Here is a 13,921-nt window from a genome sequence, read left to right on the forward strand (position 1 = left end):
TTGACATGAGAATTAAGTGATTAATACATGTAAAACACTTAATGTCTGACATTTAATAGAGTCAAATAATAAATGTCAGCTATTTATTAATGCTTTTTAGATTAGCATTGTTTTCTTAATGGTGAAAAAGGAACAATAATGTAAAACTCACTGAATTACCAAGAGAAGGAATCCAGGGACTAAAAATAGTACCAGGCACACAGCAGACACATAATGAACGGTGCTACTATTAATAGCATTCTAGATTTTGAGGCCTGATAGAGCTCACTTGTCTTTTTCAAATAAACCTCTAAGAATATTAAAAGCCAATTTCATTTATGCATTCACTCATAGTTATAACACAAAAAATGTATTGGTACTTCTTAACAAATATATCTCTTGCTTTTATGGGTATTTTTGAATTATTTTGAAAAGTGATCAATGTTTATCACATGCCAAGTAAAAATTGGATTACATGCATATTCCATATAAAGTATAAACAAGTGTATTTATATAGGACATGTGTATCTATAGCATGATTATCAAGGTAATCTAGGAAGTCCTAATCCAAACCTCAAAGTCTTGTGAAAGTCCCACAGTTTTAAAGTAGGGGGACATGAGGGTATGTTGGACCTAAAAGCCAGGCCTGTGTCCATCAAGTCTGTATTGTCGTGACAATACAGTGACCTATAGCAGAGGCTACAATTCACTCCTTCATCCACTCATTCTCTGCCTATTCAGTGAATATATATGTGCCTGTTTTATGTTCAAAGGCAAATAACACACTGTTTCCACCCTCAGAGTGTTCAGGGAGTGTTGGAAAGAGACATAGAGAGAGTAATAATTGGTCTAATAAAGTATGCATGAGGAACCGCAGAGGAAGTGGTGGTTGGAGAGTCTCACAGAGGAGGTGGCATTTGACCTGCATCTTGCTGGTGACTAGGGATTAATTCAGAAAGGCCTGGAAAAGGACATTACAGACAGCAAGGGACAGGCCCTCAAGAGGAAAAGTGCCTGGAGAGAAGCAGTTGAATCTGGAAATGTGGTCAGGGCTTAAGGTGGAAAGGCCTTGAATGCCACACAGAGGGGTTTGAACTTTATCTTACAGACAGTGAATAATGACATGAACTGACATGTACAGATTGGTGCTGTAGGTAGAAGCTAAAACCAGAGCACTGAGACTCATGAGATGGATGTTTTTAATAATTCAAGTAAGCAATGTAGACAATTTAAACTGTGGCAAGGATCAGAGAATTCTAGAGGTAGAACCTTCAAACTTTAGAACAGATTCTGGAGGTAAGAAAGAATTCTGGGGCCTTGGGGAGCTCCCTGGCTTTCCTGGATATTGGGCAAAGTGGGGTCCATTAAGGAAGACCAGAGGAAAGAGACAGATCTGGTGAGGGGACAACGAGGAGCTCTGTTTAACGTGGCTTTGTGAAGCTATCCAATCAGAAGCTTGGAATGCAGAGATCTGGAGCCTAGGGAAGGAATTAAATTTAGTGATGTAGATTTGAGAGGCATTTATATAAAGGCAAGAATTGATAACAAGCTTAGCTATTCTGATATTTATATATTCTGTTAAGTAATAAATGAGATAAAAAGAAACTTCTTAACTAACATTTATTAAGTACTTAACTATAAACCAGGCACTCTCCTAAGCATTGTAACTTTATTGTTATCCCAACTTTCCATGATAGGAAACCTGTACTTCTAATGTAGAAGGATGAGCTCAGGTACACTGTTAGTAAGGGTCTGATCCATGAGCAAGGTGTAGGCCTATTTTCCTCCAAAATCTGTGTTCAAAACCAAACCATACCCCTACAGAACTCACAGTGAACTGTAACTCATGTTTAGGTCTCTGAGTGTGGATCACTGTTGAATCTTAAGCTACACAATCCATAGACATGTTGACCGAGGCCATCAGCGAGGATGTCCTAAGTAAGCAGATGTTCCTTTTAGTGCTCACTGACTTGACACTGGGCCATTGCATATGTCAGCGTTTTACCTGAATGGCCTCATTTAATCCTTACCAGTAACCCTGTGACACCAATTTCAGTACTATCCTCTCTTGACAGGTGATATACCTGCAGTGCAAGGAGGGGAGAACCCTGCCCAAGGTGACATTGGTAGTGAGTGGGGAAGCAAGAACTCAAACTCGAGTTTGAGTCTCAACATTAATGCTGTTTTCCATGTAGCTCAAGCTCTAGACTGTACATTTAACTATACAAATGTTTTCCCATTTACTCTGGGCTGACTGCAGCCTCAGGAAGGGAGACACCTGTCTTTTGTCATGCACCTGTCATGGGGTGAGCCCTGCCAGGAACCTTCCATGTGTGAGTTCATGTGCAGCCTGATGGTCTGCCTGCCTTGCTTGGTTCCTGCTTTAGTATTTAGGGTTTTCACTCCAGACAGCTGGAAGAGGGTTGCTGAAGTGCTCTTGCTCTGTGCTAGGGAGATTGTTGCACAGCTTTTCAATGCACTTCATGCAATTCAAATGGAAGTATGTTGACTCTTCCACCCTGACATAAGCTCTGTGGGTCTGGAGGCTGGCTAATGGGATTTTCTGTGGCATATCACTCATTTTCCAAAAGTTGTGCTATAGACTAATTTATGGAGAATGGAGGTTTTTAATTTTGTTTTGTTTATAATAATCTCCAGCCATATATATTTCAGGATTTCTTTTTGGATTAGCATTTTGACTTCTTATCTCAATAATCATATTGAATCAGCCTTATGAAGGTTCCCCAAGGTTTTCTTTATGTATCTCTTGAAAATTCTATATGATGTTTGGGGTCTAGTTTTAAAAGTCAAACTTAATAATAGACTTCATAGATCTCTTGCCCTCTTCTGTGGGCACTGAAGCACTTTCAAAATGAGGCAATGGTGATGAGAAGATGGAGCTGTGGGTAGGTGTGGGTGGGTAGCAGGGGCAGAGGTGGGGTTCTCAGGGCTGCTGGAAGCTAAGTGGAGCCTCATACCTACTGTACATGGTGCCTTTGTTAATCCCCTTCCCGCTCTCATTCCTGCTTAGTCACAGGTAATGGAGACACTGCAAGACTTAAATTAATGTCTCTGTCAAAGCAAGTGGCCCTTTGTCACACATCTGCTCTCTGCCAGGCACGATTTTCAGAGGCAGGTGTGGCATACTGAGAAAGGACTGTCTGGTGTCAGCTCATGAATTCTGAGAATCATGTCTGCTTCCGGCAAGCAGAGAGTCCTTATATAAGTTACTAAGTTATTCGAGCTACTGTCTTTGATCTATGAAATGGAAATAAGAGCTCTTGTCATTTATTGTTTGGTGTGATCAGAAAGAACTCCAAGGCATGCTCCAAAACAAGGAGCAGATAAATGCCCAGAGTATCCTCCAACTTGTAAGTATGTCTATGTGCATTTACAGGATGTGCACACATACAGTAAGTGCACATGCACATACATATGCACATGTGTGCATGACAGTATTTTAGAAGGATCTACAAGAAATTAGACTCTAGGTAGTGACTCTAGAGACACTTTAAATTTTGTTTTCTTTGATGCTAGTGAGATTTTATGTTTGTTAGTTTACTTCACTATGTCTATATTCTGTCTAAATGCAGTGGTTTCATTTCTGCTCTATAGGCCTGGGTAGACTGACATGCTCCCTGCTGTGCACTAACTCTGTCAGTCTTTCTATACCTGCATTGGTGTGCCTGCATTCGATCTTAATATAATAGGAAAGATGATAAATGGGAATAAATGGATCAGTCTCAATGCTGGGCGAATATAGATGTTATAGTTGGCTGAATTTTCTGGTTGTGAAATCTTTCGATTCCAAACCTTGTTGAATGTCTTTCTTAAATCAGTAGGGACCTTGCAACCTTGTAATCCAAGGCCAGGTTTCAGGGCTGAGAAAAGTGGGGAGTAAAGTTGCTACAGAGGGTCTCCCCAGTGGACTCCGTGGTGGGATGCCCAGACCCACCTTCAGGCCCAAACCACTAGCTTTTCATACTGCTGGGGATATTGATGACTGGTAGCAATTGGTCAAGTCTAGAGATTGTCCTGTCTAGAGAGAGCTGCTCACCCCAGGTCACACCTTCCCCATAAAGTAACTCACTTCTGGTACTGGTCAATGCCAGCTGCTCTGCAGGTCCCAGGCTACCCATGACATGGGCTGAGGTCTCTTTTGTACATGCATGACAGTGCAATGCCACTCCTCCATCTGTCCTGTCCCACTCCTCAACAGATGTTGCTCCTGAGAGCACACCACAGTGACCCTCTTATAGTCTCTTTCTAGGGACTACACACCTAAGACAGTCTCAGAACTAGGTGATCACAGACCTGAGACTCTCATCGAGGTTTCCTAAATTTTAGTGCTTTGCATCACATATCGCCAAATCATCCTAAGGTGATTAGTATCAGTATACTTACACCCATCTTTGTCTGCCGACACGACACCACTGGGAGCTCGGATTAAGTGCAGATGTGTGTTAACTCCCAGCAAACCTGTTTTGTCCCCACTGGACCAATTCAGGCTCTTCCTGCCCCAAACAGGCCAGTCGAGGCCACAGGCCGCAGGGACAGGAAGAGCCATTGCTTCCACCCATCACGGCCATGTAAACAGTAGATGGACAAACAGGTCTCAAGTCCATTGGGTTTTCCAGCATACTCCTCAGGAACCCCACCTTCTGTGCCAGGACCCTCCCCAACAGGATCCCTTTCTCTGCTCTCAGAGCAAATCCCTCCTGAAATTCGTCCCAGGACACCCCTCTCTCTCGAGTCTGCAAGAAAGTCAAACTTGTGCTGTTTCTTCCTTTTCATTGTGCCTGAATCTCCAAAGCAATTGTGGACTTAAATGCCTTTTACTTGTTGGACAGATTCCTTTGTAATTCTACCAGTTTAATCCATTCTACATCTGTTAATACAAACAAAATGTCATGCATGGAGTATTCCGACACTGCATGCTCACATTTGAGGTTCACTTTATGTTCATTATTTAACCTCATGACCTCTTCCTATTTCACCACAGCACATTTTTTCCCTCTTTTTCAGCACTACCTACGATAAGGCATCCACCTACTACAAGAGTCTTTCTAAATTCTTTATCTCCCTGTGAACAGGGCCCACCTCCATTGTCCTATGTCCTCTTCTGAGTGCACCCTGCAGTGGTGGGGGAGAGGCTTGGAAGTGGGGGCCGTTCGGTTGCCACCGACCCTTGAGGTCAGTGCCCTCATCCTCATCATTCATTATTCTTATCATTGCTACTTTATCTTTTTAATTTGAACATGGTACAACAAAGGTGAGGCGAATTCCAATGTTTTTCCCACATGGAAGGGTAAAGAAGAAATTCAAGCTCAGATCTCTTTTCCTGGAATCTGCAACCACTTCCCAGTTTTCTCAGGACCAGGCCTGCTTCCCTCCCTGGACCTGCAAACATCTTGTGAATGTTGCCGCAAGCTGAGTGGAGGGTACGGCCCAGGGTCAGTGGTGATAGCCCTCAGCTTTTGTTTCTGCCTCACCCCTGCAGGGAAGCTTCTACGTGCCCTCGGAGAACTGCATGCAGCACGCACACAAGTGGCACCGAGACCTGTGCCTGCTGCTTCTGCGCGCCTACCGGGGACTCCGCCTCTACTTCCTGCTGATCATGAGGGATGTTCCTGAGCTGCCACACATGGAGCTGGGTAAGGGACAGGACGGGAAAGCCCATCCCAGCACCTGTGGTGCCCTCTCTGGCTAGAGACTGACAAAAGCCTTTTGTAACTGTCACAGGAGCAACACCGCAGTTCAGGGAGGTTTTGTCTGTGCTGTGCTCTAGCAGCAGAGAATCTTGGAAGTGCAAATACAGCATGAAAAGACACATTCATTCACTCAGGCATTTGTCCACCAGCCATTTATTGAATGCCTATTACACACCAGCACTCCCGATATAGGGGAAAATACTAGTATATAGCCTTTTCTTAATTAGGTTATAATTATGAAATTGTAACTCACTGGAGTGTAAGACAATCCTCATAAAGAGCTACATATATTCATACACATATATATTTGCATATGTATGCAGTCTGGTTGATTATGAAACCTGTTAGTATCCATCATATTTGGCTAGGTTGCCTAAAGACTATGTGATTTTTGCACATGGATTTTCCAAAGATTAGATGTCATAGAGATCATTGGGCCAGAATCCCTCTCAATTGGTAGATGAAGGAAGTGAAGTTCAGAGAGGTCAAATGACTGTTTAGAGTCACACAGCATTGTGTGGCACAGCCAGGACAGGAACCCAGGGATCCTGTGCTAATCCCCCAGGGCAGGGTCCTTCATATCACATCATACTCAATCACAGCAGGTGAGGTATCCTGGTTCTGCTCAAAGTCCTCTAATAAGAGTCCTTTGCCTCCTGAACAGAGGCCAAGTCCTCAGCCTGGTCTTCAAGGTTAACACCAATTTCAACATCAGAATCCGATGCTCAGTACCTTCATTTCTTTGCCTAGACCCCTAGACTTCACTTCAGAGATTTGGCTATGTCTATGGCCTGTGCATTGTCCATTATTGCATTGAAACCATCACATGACTTGTTTGCATGCTTTGCTTCCCGTCTAGACTTCGGGGGAGTAGGGTACCCCTCAGATGCCTCACACACTCTCCTTGGGATGTGGAATGATGCAGTAGGTGCAGGGGCAGAGTTGATGAATTGACTTCTACAGTCATCTTACCATTGGCTTTATCAGTTTGAATGCCAAATCCTGTGCGTAGGTGCTACTCTTTGAATCAGGCAATTACTGAACTTTTTTCAGGTTCAAATCTTATGTGTACAATAGACATATGCACAGATTCAGAGCCAGTTTATATAGCTCAAAGGGATGGAGATTGTTCAGTAGCAGTTAGACTTCTGATATAATTGGTTTTTTTAATTCAAAGGAACTGAGTTTATTTGTTTACTCATGCATCATATTTTACTGAGCACCTTTTATGTGCCAGGAATTGTGCTACACACCAAGAGACCACAGCTCTGATCAACACAACAATAGTCCGTTATGCCTCCTGGGGTTCACAGACATGAGTACAACAGTTAGGTGGAGAGATGCACACTAATTAGGTCATCAGATAGCATCCTACATTGCTAAGGGGTTGTTTCCACTCACCTTGGAAATAATGCCATAACTAAAACCCATGCCACAGCCATGTTCAGATGACTGATCGTGGTATCATGGAACTAGGGAAGAGTGCAAACAGTCACGACTATGACCTTTACATCCCAAACAGTCAGAGGCCAAGAGCCAGCAAAGCTGGGAAGGAAGGTGAGCTCTGCCCTCCATGTCTCAGGGCTTCTGCTTTTTCATCTGTAAGATGGAAATGCAAATCCATGGCTCATATATGCTGCACAGATGTATATCTGTGTGTGTATGTGTGTGTGTGTGTGTACCTGTAAAAACAAATAAGTGTGGAATCTCTCTGGCCCACGCAAGTGTTATATGAATATGGGGATATACTGTTTCTCATAAGTGTATCCACAAGATGCTATTGGCCTTTATCTAGTGCTCAGCCTATGGCTCCAATCAGGCTTATTCTCCTTATAAACATGATCCCTTTAGGAAGTAGGAATATGTGTAAGGAGAGTCCTTGGTAGTTATGTCTGTCTCTGTGACTTTAATGTCAACTTGAAACATATATTTTTTTTTATTTAATTAGCAACTGGTGCATTTCTATGTGTGTACATTAATTATATGTTTTTTTTTTCTTCCTAGAGGCCCTTGCTGTTGAAGAAACACTTTCTCAGCTGTGCTCAGAGCTACAGGTAATTGGAGAATTGGCCCTGGAGTCTGAATGAATGGCAGTCATTGTGCAAGGCAAACATAGTTGCTTGCTTGCTATAGAAACCAGAGGTGAAAGGACATAACTTGTAACCTTGCTCTAGATCTCAAATTGAAGAAGTATTCTTTGCTCTGTTACCCTATGACATTAAGTTTCTATTAGCATGTACCTTGCCTGTGCTAGACATTTTGGAAAACCTAAACAGGTTAACAGGTATCTGTCTCCTTGAAGCTTGTACTACACTTGTGTCTTTGCCCATCATCCATCCATGTTTGTTGACTAGTGACTATGGGCTTCTCTCCAGGCATGATAGGACCTTGCACCTGTGCTCAGGTGGCCTGGGACATGGCAGGGAAGCCAGAGTCAATGACGATGTCAAAATGGCAGCATGCATTTGCCAAAAATATGCATCAATTGTGTATTAAGAATATGCGCTCAAAAATTATTTGACAAATGCATGGTATAATTTACAATTTCTGGAACACTTTCACATCCTATTGTGTTGGATAGTCTGGGTAAGTACTGTTATTCCTGTATTAACATGATGCAAATTAAGATTGGAAGAAAGTCTGGTAACTTAAGGTGAGTGACACAGCTAACTGATACTAGAAACAGAACCCAAAACAACTGCTTCATCACAAACTGACATTTCTGTCTTTTAAACCAGTGTTTCTAGACTGGGGACACCAGACAGCTCAGCTCACAGAAACTGCTCCGCAGAGGCGGAAGTCTGGTAACTTAGACTCTGCTCTGCAGAGGTGGCCTTTCCCCCAGGACTTGCAGCTGCCTCCAGTTCCATCCCCCGAAGGCCTGGCCAGAGCGGTGGGCCTGCAGGAGGCACTCCTTATCATCCCAAGGAAAAACTGCTTTAATCTGTAAATTATCAGAAATTTAGGTTTAGTGATTGAAGTCAATATCAACAACAACAAGAAGAAGAAATACGGTCAGCTTCCCAGTTCAGCTTTCTAATTTCCAATTCGCAAGATGGGACAGGAGAGCTAGCTGATTAGCACCTGGGCATGGCTGCAGGTTCTCCAGCTGCTTCCTGTGCCTGTTATGCTCAGGATTCTGGGAGCTTCTAGTCCGAAGCCCAGAATCACCATAGCACCAGCACCACCGCTTATTACATTTAATAAGCAGGAATCCCCAGCCAGGCAGGGTTCTAAGTGCTTGTCAGTAACATCTCCTTTAATTCCTTGTCACCCACTGAGATGTCACCTTCACCAAAGCCCTTGACCAGGGTCACAGTATAAGTGCAGGAAAGAGTCTGAGCTCACGCCCAGCAGGCCTTCTGCCTCCAGAGCCCAAGCTATAGCTCCAGGCCCACAGTCCCAAGGGCAGGCAGGGCTGTAGCCTGTTTTTTCCTTATTGGTTAGCTGATGCTGGGTAGTGGGTAACTGAGGTATATTGTAAGGATTATGTGCATCGGAGCCTGGTTATAAATTCTCTACCTACTAACTGTGTGACATGAAGCAAGTTGCTCAATATTCATAAGCCTTGATTTTCGTATCTATAAAATGGGGCTAAAAATCATTTGTTTGTTATCGATGTCTTTTTCTCTTAACCAGTGAGCATGGCACACTCGCTAGTTGCCTGGCTGCTATTTTGGATGAATTGTGTGCATTTCCTCATTTAATCCATAGAACGATTCTATACAATAAGTAATCATATTATGTTCAGTGGATGAATAAACTGGGCTGGACTCACAAAGGATACACCCTTTGACCAGAACCATTTGACAGAGAAGCGGCCATCCTGCCCCACCATGATGCCACCCCAGGAAGCAGCATTTGTGGCATGGAACAGAGCTGGGGTCTGGGAGGCCCAGCACAGTGCAGAAGGCACTGAACACCTGGGGGTGCAATGATCAAAGGGCTCTGGCTTGTCGTGTCCTTTGTCATGAAGTAGGTTCTGTTGCTCTAAGTGCTCTCGACAGAATAAGATTAAATGGCTTTGTCCTTTTTGTCCCTGGGAACTACTACCATTAGGCTATGGACCCAGGAGAGTTTTGATTAATTTCAGCAAACATTTCCTGAGTCCCCACTGCTCACCAGGCCCTGGGCTAGGCCTGAGGTGCTCAGTGGGGACCCATTCCCTTGTGGAGCACACAGCCTGGGGAGGTGATTTCTCACTCTCGAGTTTCCACTGCTTGGAAGGGCTCCTGGCACCTAGTAAGCTCTTAATAAAGACTGGAATGAGCGGACAAAGCAATGTATTGCAAGAATGATGCCAGGGGTGAGGAAGTGATTGATGTTGGAGCAGTTAATGCCAGCTCCCTAAGGCTGTTAGCCTGTCTATAAAATGAGTTTGGACTCCTATATTCATTTCCTCATTCAGTAGCTCTATGCGTGCTATTGTCCTGTGCCATGTTTTACCCAGAGAGCAGTTGTGAGAGGTCAGTTCTGCCCGGACTGTAGGGTGCAGCCCCTAATATGCCAGCTGGCAGTCCAATATTGGGCAGTTCATCTCCATGTGTGAAAGCAGCTGTTACAAGGATCAAGCAACGTCCCATGCACAGGGCACTTAGGACAGAGCCTGGAGCACCATATTATCACCAACTCTGCCACTGCTGCCTTGTTTATCGTTGGTTATGCTATTACATGGGCCTGGGGAGAGTTTCAGACATGGACACACATGCTGTATGTGGTTATGGGACCCCAGGTGGATGTGTGGCTAATTCCACCTGGGAGGAGGCAGACTCTAGTGGACTAAAGAGGAGAGTGCATTGGGGGGGAATAACAAACTCTCCCTGTTTGCACAAGAACAGTTGATGGAGGCAAGAGGGCACCAGGCTGTGCTTGTAGCACAATGTACAGGCTCTGGGAAGGGGGTTTGGAGGGACTGTGGCTCCAGAGGGGAGCCCAGGCTAACAGTGAAGGGGCCTTCATGCCATGCACCAGGGATCTAGGACAAATCCCCTGGGTCACAGAGAGCCACGAAGAAGGAAGTGCTATGTGGAAAAAGAAACTACTGAGATCTGCCTCTACCCACAGAACACTTTAATGACTAGTACATGGGGGTTTTCTTCACCCCAACACCAGCTGCATGTCCTACCATCCCACCCAATCCTGACACTTTCTTTCTGGGTTGGCATCAGGTCCCATAAGGGAAGGGTGCAGTCCCTGGAGACCACCCCCACTTTAGAAGCCACTTGCCAGTCCTGGGCCTCCAGCCCTTCCTACCAATCAGCTATAAAATCAGAGATTCCCATGACCCACTCCTTGAGTTTAATTATTTGACTAAATGGCTCACAGAAGTCAGAAAGCACTTATCTTATTAAATACTGTTACTGATTTATTATAAAGGGTATTACAAAGAACACAGAGAAACAGCCAGACAGTGGGTGCATAGGATGAGGTCTGGAAGGGTCCCGCATGGGGGCACCTGTCCCGTGGAGTGGGGGTACACAGTTCCCTGGCATGTGATGCCTTCTCAGACCCAGCAGCTCTCCCAGCCCTGACATTTAAGGTTATATTGGCAGTTCCATTGTATCAGACAAGATTGATTAAATCACTGGCCTTGGTGACAGGCTCAGTCCCCAGCAGCTGTCCCTTCTCCAGATTCAGAGTGGGGCAGAAATTCCCAACTCTCTAATCACCGATGAGGCTTTCTGGCAAACAGCCTCCACCCTAAAACTGTCTAGGGGCCTGGCAAGAGACACCTCATTAGGATAGACTCCATTAGCCTATGGCTGGAAAGGATTTAGGAATAACAAAAGAGGCTCCAATCCCTGCCACAGGGTTATAGAAGCCCTGCGACAGGACCCAGGATTTCTCAGAGGGAAAGGGAGTGGGTGAGTCTTGAAGGAGGTGGTGGTTATGGTTAATGGCAGTTGCAGCAATGACAGTACCAGGCCCTGGCGCGGGGAAGGCTCGCTCCCTGCCCGGCTCACTGTCCTCACAGCAACTGGGAGGTGCTCACATACCCATCCACTTCACAGAACGTGGACCACAGGCATGTGGTAAGAAGGCCTTCCGTGCTCACTGTGGTACTGCCTGGTCCCCACAGTAGTTCAGATGAGAGATTGGGGTTGAGACGCAGGCTGACAAAGCATTTATCAAAGGCTGTGACATAGGCTGCATTAGCCCTGCTTCCAAGTGGGGGCCTGGAGACTGAAGCTTCAGAGACTGCCTGTGTGCTGTGGTCACTGTCACCACTCCTTTCTCTGCAGCAGATCCCTGGGCTCTGACTTTCCAGGACTAACTCTAGAGGGTGACTCAGAGCTTGGATCATTTGGAGCCTGCCCAGGACAGCCAGGGAGAACTGAACTTAGCTAGAGGCAGCTGGTTTGAGAAGCAGCCATTTCTCTGCTCAGTTTTAGAATTTCTCAAACTTTAATATACACATGAATTACCTGGGGTTCTTGTTAAAATGCGGGTTCTGCTTCTTTTGGTCTGCAGTGGCACAGTAGATTCTGCATTTTCAAAAAGTTCCCAGGAGATGGTGGCGTAGCTGGTATTCCTTGTACTGCAGCGTGAATACTTAGTGTCTGAACTCCAAAACTGCACTGGGGGTCACCCTTTATGTTGGCATCCAGCAGTACTAGCTGCCTCCTCCTCTGCCACACCATGAAGCTGGGCACTGTGCTCAGGCTGTGACACTCCCAAGCTGTGGGGCTCCTGGCTACGTTCCAGAGCATCCCTACTGAGGTTCCAGGGGCCTTGGCAGCAATGCCCAGCTGCTGTCATGAGGCCCCTCCCCTAGAACGTGGAGGCTCACAGGCCCAGCAAGACCTCACAAATCACAGGTTTGGTCTTTACAGGCGCCTCTTCTGTAGCTGTGAGCCCCTGTGTGGCAACGACCTTGTCTGACTCATCTTTTGCTTCACACAGTGTCCCATACAGAGTTCACTGCAGTGAGCATGGAAACCCACATGGTGACAGCTCTCACTATCCTGTTCACCTGCAGGATGAGGGCCTGGGCATGTGATGTTCCTCTCATCTGTCCCTGAGGTGCCCTAGCCTTCCCTCCTGAACATCCTGTGTTTCAGCCCCTCAGGGAGCAAAACTGAGCCTCTCACCCTGGTGCCTCCTATATGCCATGAACTCTTCCAGACTGTCTCATCTGATCTTGTTTTTATTCCTCACACAGTCCCCATCAGCCTGCATAGCCCAAACCAAGTTCTCATGTCATGAGGAAGCATCTGAGATCCTGGGATCTGAGAGCTCCCCGTGGCCTTTCCTGTCTCCTGGTCCCAGTCATTGCTCAGTGAAGTTTAGTGATTTGCATTGCTTTTCTCCCCTTCCACTAAGCCATCAACTCTTCCATGGAAGGGACTGAGTTCCATGTATATATTCAACCCATTACTAAAACATACTAAGTGCTCCATAAATATTTGCTGAAGCAAAAATGCCAAATGTGTCTCCAAATAGCACAAGGTAGAGGATAGTGCCCCAGAGTAATTATCAAATTATACTCAAGACCTTGGGTTTCATTTTTGTTGATGAAAGTCTCTCTGAATGACTTGAATTTTCTTTTCTCCATATCACCCTTGGTCCTGTAAGTGGATGAGCTAGTAGAACTGTTGCTGTGCACTGCTATGATAAGAGCCCTTGAACATTTGAGGGAAAAAATGGTTAATGAAGAAGATATTAAGTGAGTTCCAAGCCAGCAGCCTGCAGGTCTGGTATACCCTGTGCTGTGCAGAGTTTGATAAGTGCAGCGTTTGCAGGCCGTCCCTCCTGTCTCCTGCAGATATGTACTCAAGTGGGCTGAGCAGTCACATGAGCATGCTGCTGAGAACATGCAGTGGGACAGCCATAGGTCTACACAGGGTGGAGTGTGAGTGTGAGAGGCCACACAGCATGGTGACTGGGCCAGCTCTGGAGCAGGTCTTCTCGAGTCCATACAGCATCTCCAGTACTCATTCTTGGTGTAATCTTGGGCATGTTGCTTAACCTCTCACTTGCTCCATCCATATAACAGGTTGATAATAATAGAACCTACTAATAGGATTGGTATAAGGATTAAGTAATTCAACCTCTATAAAATGCCCTGTAACTCTTAACAGTCAATACTACCATGTTTCCCTGAAAATAAGATAGGGTCTTATATTTATTTTTCCTCAAGAAGACACTGTAGGGCTTATTTTCAGGGGATATGTTATTTTTTTTTAAGTACAGTACAACAATATACATTTATTCAAATATAGTTAAGTCAT

General features: G+C 45.1%; 1 protein-coding gene across 2 annotated transcripts in view; it reads left to right on the forward strand.

The window, feature by feature from the left end:
• The window catches only part of FAM135B (family with sequence similarity 135 member B), a 277,802-nt gene that overhangs the window by 223,095 nt on the left and 40,786 nt on the right, over positions 1–13,921 (forward strand). For both annotated transcript variants that reach the window (XM_012735958.3, XM_012735960.3), the window contains exons 8-9: positions 5,480–5,633; positions 7,695–7,744. In XM_012735958.3, coding sequence (XP_012591412.2) covers positions 5,480–5,633; positions 7,695–7,744 — 204 coding nt within the window. The remainder of the gene's footprint in view (positions 1–5,479; positions 5,634–7,694; positions 7,745–13,921) is intronic.

The sequence above is a fragment of the Microcebus murinus genome, chromosome 7 (genome assembly GCF_040939455.1).
Source record: "Microcebus murinus isolate Inina chromosome 7, M.murinus_Inina_mat1.0, whole genome shotgun sequence".
Classification (NCBI taxonomy): domain Eukaryota; kingdom Metazoa; phylum Chordata; class Mammalia; order Primates; family Cheirogaleidae; genus Microcebus; species Microcebus murinus.